Below are 5,323 nucleotides of genomic sequence, written 5' to 3' on the forward strand. Positions count from 1 at the left end.
CACGCTGCTCTGGTGCGATTTTGGTCCATTCTTCTTGCAGTCTCTTCCAGAGTTCGGTGACTGTTGCGGGTTTCTTTGCCAGAACTTTGTCGCAAAGGATTTTCCAGAGGTTTTCTATTGGGTTTAGATCAGGACTCCGGGCTGGCCATTTCACTGTCTCAATGTTTTCAGGTTCAAGGATCTGCTTTACCCGTTTTGTTGTGTGACAGGGGGCATTGTCCTGCATGAAAATTGCTGGCTGATTGAGTGATGAACGCAAGGAAGGAACCACGTGTTGTTGACGAAGGTTTTTATACACTTGCGTTCACTCTGCCTTGTAGCTGTATGAGAGGTCCGACTCCTGCTGCCGAAAACATTCCGCAAACACTTCCTCCTCCACCTTTCACTGACTTCTTTACACACTTTGGTCACTGCAGAGTGGGCTTTCAGTCCAAATGCTCTTAAACGTCGAGACACTGTATGACGAGACAGATCCTTACCCTGTTCAGTGCTGAACCGGCGAGCAATTCCAGCTGCAGTGTTGAACCGATCACCCGTGGAGATTCTCCGCATTATCCTGTCCACTCTTACATTTGTCTTTCGTGGGTGACCAGCCTTCTTGGGGATTTGAAAGAGTTTGTGATGTAAAGATGCAATATACTAGAAATCACAGGCTTGGAATGACCAACTTCTCTTTCTATGGCTGATAGGGTCACCCATTTGGCCTTCATCTGGACAACCTGCCTGCCGGAAGGTTTCCGTCACTTTGGTCCGGCTCACCATCTTGCAAAGTCAGTGAAAACCGGAAAGTTAGGCTGCCAGTTAAATAGGGTTTGTCAGATAATTAAGGAAATTAGCACCAGGTGCCAGATTAACACCAATAACTTGCAGGTATCTGAGTGTTCTCTAAATTTGATCAGTGTTCTTTTTCAATTATCTCAGTTAAGTTTTTTATACTGTGCTTTAGAATATTTACAACTCACGAAATAATCTTAAAATACTGCTCTTTTACTCCTAAATTCACATACACAGTGACCTTGAGTATTTTAGCTCTTAATGTTAACCTGGAAGTCGATAAGAAGTGTGTGTGTGTGTGTGTGTGTGTGTGTGTGTGCGAGATTAGAGTTTCCAAAATGCAATTACACGGCATGACCACTAGATGGAGGTGTTGGTGAGGAAATGCGAGATGACACTCGCATATACTCGTATTCTGGTCCAGTCTAACTTACTGGGTTGTGCTGGATTTCACAGCTTCTTACTAATACAAAATAAACCTGTTAAGTATGCAGAACCTAAAAATAATAACATTCATTAAAAAATAAATTAAAAAATAATCCAGAACGCGGCCTGTATCGCCAGGTGTTTGTACTGCGGATCAAAAATGAATACAATAATTAAACAAAAAAAACAGGCTGTGCTCCCAAAACAATTAATAACAAAAAACACAGTAAAAAAAAGTGTTTTCCAAAATGAGAAAAGTAATTGAATGCTAAGTGTTGTAAGTGTATAATTGTATTATCGAGGTGCTATATTTGGTGTATAGTAAATATTTTGAACGCCGTATATAGTTTTTCAAAAATCGTTCGTGTTGTGTTCGCGCACCGCACCGCTAGAGGCGCTGTTTCCTTAGTGATAATAATAAGTTCATAAATCAAATAAATACTGAATTAATTTATTTAAAAAATTAAAACGGAAGAAATCAGAGTATTGTTATTGGATGTACCATCCAAATGGATTAATATTAAACTATTACGCTCACTGGCGCAAGCTTGTCCATTTAATAACATAAATAAATAAGATCAATACTCACTAACCCAACACCTCACATAAAACATATTAAAAGAACATTGGTTCTTTGTGTGGTTCTTGTTTCTGATCGTGGTTCTTGTTTAACTGACTGACCAGTTATTATCTCAATAGATAAAAGAGCAAAAGAAAGCACTGTGACACACACACACACACACACACACACACACACACACTTGGCAGATGGTCTTAGCCACACAGAAGGGAAACAGGCCCCTGGGTGGGCCTTATTAGTCAGGCAGGGCCAGCACTGGGTCCTTATTAAAGGTACAGTCACAGAAAAACACCAACACTGGGTCCTTATTAAGGGTACAATCACATAAAAACACCAGCACTGGGTCCTTATTAAAGGTACAGTTACAGAAAAACACCAACACTGGGTCCTTATTAAAGGTACAGTCACATAAAAACACCAGCACTGGGTCCTTATTTACAGTACAGTCACAGAAAAACACCAGCACTGGCTCCTTATTAAAGGTACAGTCACATAAAAACACCAGCACTGGGTCCTTGTCAAAGATACAGTCACATAAAAACACCAACACTGGGTCCTTATTAAAGGTACAGTCACATAAAAACACCAACACTGGGTCCTTATTAAAGGTACAGTCACATAAAAACACCAGCACTGGGTCCTTATTTACAGTACAGTCACAGAAAAACACCAGCACTGGCTCCTTATTAAAGGTACAGTCACATAAAAACACCAGCACTGGGTCCTTGTCAAAGATACAGTCACATAAAAACACCAACACTGGGTCCTTATTAAAGGTACAGTCACATAAAAACACCAACACTGGGTCCTTATTAAAGGTACAGTCACATAAAAACACCAACACTGGGTCCTTGTCAAAGATACAGTCACATAAAAACACCAACACTGGGTCCTTGTCAAAGATACAGTCACATAAAAACACCAACACTGGGTCCTTATTTAAGGTACAGTCACAGAAAAAAACACCCACACTGAGAGGCTCCTGAACAGGAGCTCAATTTTAGCACAGTGTCAGCAGCTGCTTTGACTACTACTTGAGATTCTCTTACACCATGAATACTCACTCACAAGACTGATCTCAGATCAGCAGCACTGACATCTTAATTATTACAACCGGTAGGATAAACCTTTACACTTTTTAAAATAAAGTTCCTTTTTTTTCAATGTGTCGTCTCTCAGAGCAGTGTTATGCCGATATCATTTCAATATTCTCTCTCTCTCTCTCTCTCTCTCTCTCTCTCTCTCTCTCTCTCTCTCTCTCTCTCTCTCTCTCTCTCCCTCTCTCTCTCTCACCTCTGCATATGTTAGAAGAGTTTCACTGTCACTTCAGCTTCTGGGGATGTTACACAGAGCCGGTCTCACTGAGACCAGATGCTCACACGCGCTTGTATTTTTGGCACAGATCTGCGCCGCCATATGAAAATGTGCTTTTTCTCGAAAATGCAGGGTTATATCGGGCACGTGCGTGACAAATCTGAGCGGGGAACTGAATGGAGACGTGAGGAGAATGAACTTCGAGTGTTTCAGTAATCACGTCTGCACTTTGCAAGTGCACACCAGGACTATTAATAACCCAGAGAGAGACAGAGAGAGAGACTGAGAGTTAGAGAGAGCAGGAGAGAGAGAGAGAGAGAGAGAGAGAGAGAGAGACTGAGAGTTAGAGAGAGCAGGAGAGAGAGAGAGAGAGTTAGAGAGAGCAGGAGAGAGAGAGAGAGAGAGAGAGAGAGAGAGAGATAGACTTAATGGCCTATCAGCTATCATTAATATTGTTATCGATGTTACAACTACTACTATTATTATTATTATTATTATTATTATTATTATTATTATTATTAATAATAAAACCCTTAACCCTCAATTGATCAAGTTGCACTCAGTCATGATTGTAAGTTGCTTTGGATAAAAGTGTCAGCTAAATGCCATAAATGTAATAAACCGTGAGCTATGTTTACAGGAACTGTTCCAATTTCCAGTGCTTTGGCAATATTCTATTACACACAGTCATGCCAATAAAGCTGTCTTTAGTGTGACTCTGTGTGTGTGTGTGTGTGTATGTGTGAGAGAGAGAGAGAGAGAAAAAGAGAGAGAAAGACAAAGAGAGAGAGAATTCAACCTGATGTTCTGTGAATTAAGGAGATCTTCTCTACCAGTGTACCCAGTATGTTTATTTTTAAACAGCGCTACTGGGGCCAGTCCAAAAATAAGTCTGGGAATGCATCAGCAGTAAAAAAATAAAACTGTCGCCTTGCCCCTCCACGGCTGAGACGTCTTGGGAGGTAATTCTGCAAAGACGTCAGAAACCCTTTTAATACATTTAACATTCAGTGTTTTTCTCACCCTTTTTTTGGCAGCACTGGTAATGAGATAAATGTTAGCCCGGCACTGGTAATAAGAGACCAGTAAGTAAATAATACTGTCTTCCAGGGCTTTTGTGTGTGTGTGTATAAGGTTGCCTGACCCAAAACTCTACTGCTATTTTTCTCTGCTGCTCCTTCCGTATCCTGGTCTTGTGTTCTTCGTGTTTGTCATTCATCCTCTATCCCTGAATTCTCTCTCTCTCTCTCTCTCTCTCTCTCTCTCTCTCTCTCTCTCTCTCCCCCTCTTCCATAAGGCAGTGGAAGACATAAAATCTATTTTCTGTTAGTGCTGAAGTCGCCACAGACGATGAGGAACATGTTAGGGGTCACTCCTACGTCTCCTCGGGGTCACTATCAGTACCTGTTGTTTGACTGCTTCTGGCCGGAGCCTTCCACCAAGATGTGTGTGTGTGTGTGTGTGTGTGTGTGTGTGTGTGTGTGTGTGTGTGTGTGTGTGTGTGTGTGTGTTATGACACCGAGCATACACGATTACATAATCGGCAGCGTATCCAATAGCTGCACCTCGCCAAGTCGGCCGGGGATAAACAAATTTGTGGGGCGGACCTTGGAGCTCGCAGACGAGACGCGCTTCTCCCCGCGGCTGACCGGACACGCGGAACCACTCTAATTGTCGGACGGTCTCGCACGAGGGACTTGAGGTCGGTTTACCACGCGCCACGTATCCGGGGATAAGACGCAGAACGGCGCGGCGCCCCGTCCACGAGAATGAAGACGGGCAGCACGGGAGGAATCGCGCGCTTCGACAGCCCGGGGAAAGGACGCGGCTTGCGCGCCACCGAGCCGTACAAAGTTGGGGATCTGCTACTCGCCTGCCCCGCGTACGCCTGCGTGCTGTCGGTCGGCGAGCGGGGCTACATTTGCGAGCACTGCTTCGCGAGGTAAGGTCCGAAAAAGCAGCTCCGCGCGCGCAGGCGACGCAGGGGTGGGGTGGGGTTTGGCTCGTGCATCGCCGGGGTCGTTTGGAATTTATTGCGCAAAGGCGAACGGAAATTCGGTAGCGCGTTTGCAGGCGCGAAAGGTCACGCTGGAAGTGACCGGCCACCTAAAACAAGAGTGAAGAGACGCCAACGACAACAACAACAACAAACAAAAACAACAACAACAACATGGTTAGCAGGGCAATCGCCACGTGACGCAGTCTGACAGCAGACACCGTAAATAAATA

General features: G+C 43.8%; 1 protein-coding gene across 2 annotated transcripts in view; it reads left to right on the forward strand.

Annotated features, from left to right (window-relative positions):
- Nucleotides 1-4,656: 4,656 nt before the first annotated feature.
- LOC113590783 (N-lysine methyltransferase SMYD2) overlaps nucleotides 4,657-5,323 on the forward strand; it is a 10,174-nt gene continuing 9,507 nt past the window's right edge. The window contains exon 1 of one of the 2 annotated variants that reach the window (XM_081708949.1): nucleotides 4,657-5,036. In XM_081708949.1, the coding sequence (XP_081565075.1) occupies nucleotides 4,864-5,036 (173 nt within the window). In that variant the 5' untranslated portion in view covers nucleotides 4,657-4,863. The remainder of the gene's footprint in view (nucleotides 5,037-5,323) is intronic. The other variant, XM_035529436.2, reaches the window with a different exon arrangement.

The sequence above is a fragment of the Electrophorus electricus genome, unplaced genomic scaffold (assembly GCF_041902795.1).
Source record: "Electrophorus electricus isolate QZ-2024a unplaced genomic scaffold, ASM4190279v1 Scaffold211, whole genome shotgun sequence".
In the NCBI taxonomy this organism is placed as follows: domain Eukaryota; kingdom Metazoa; phylum Chordata; class Actinopteri; order Gymnotiformes; family Gymnotidae; genus Electrophorus; species Electrophorus electricus.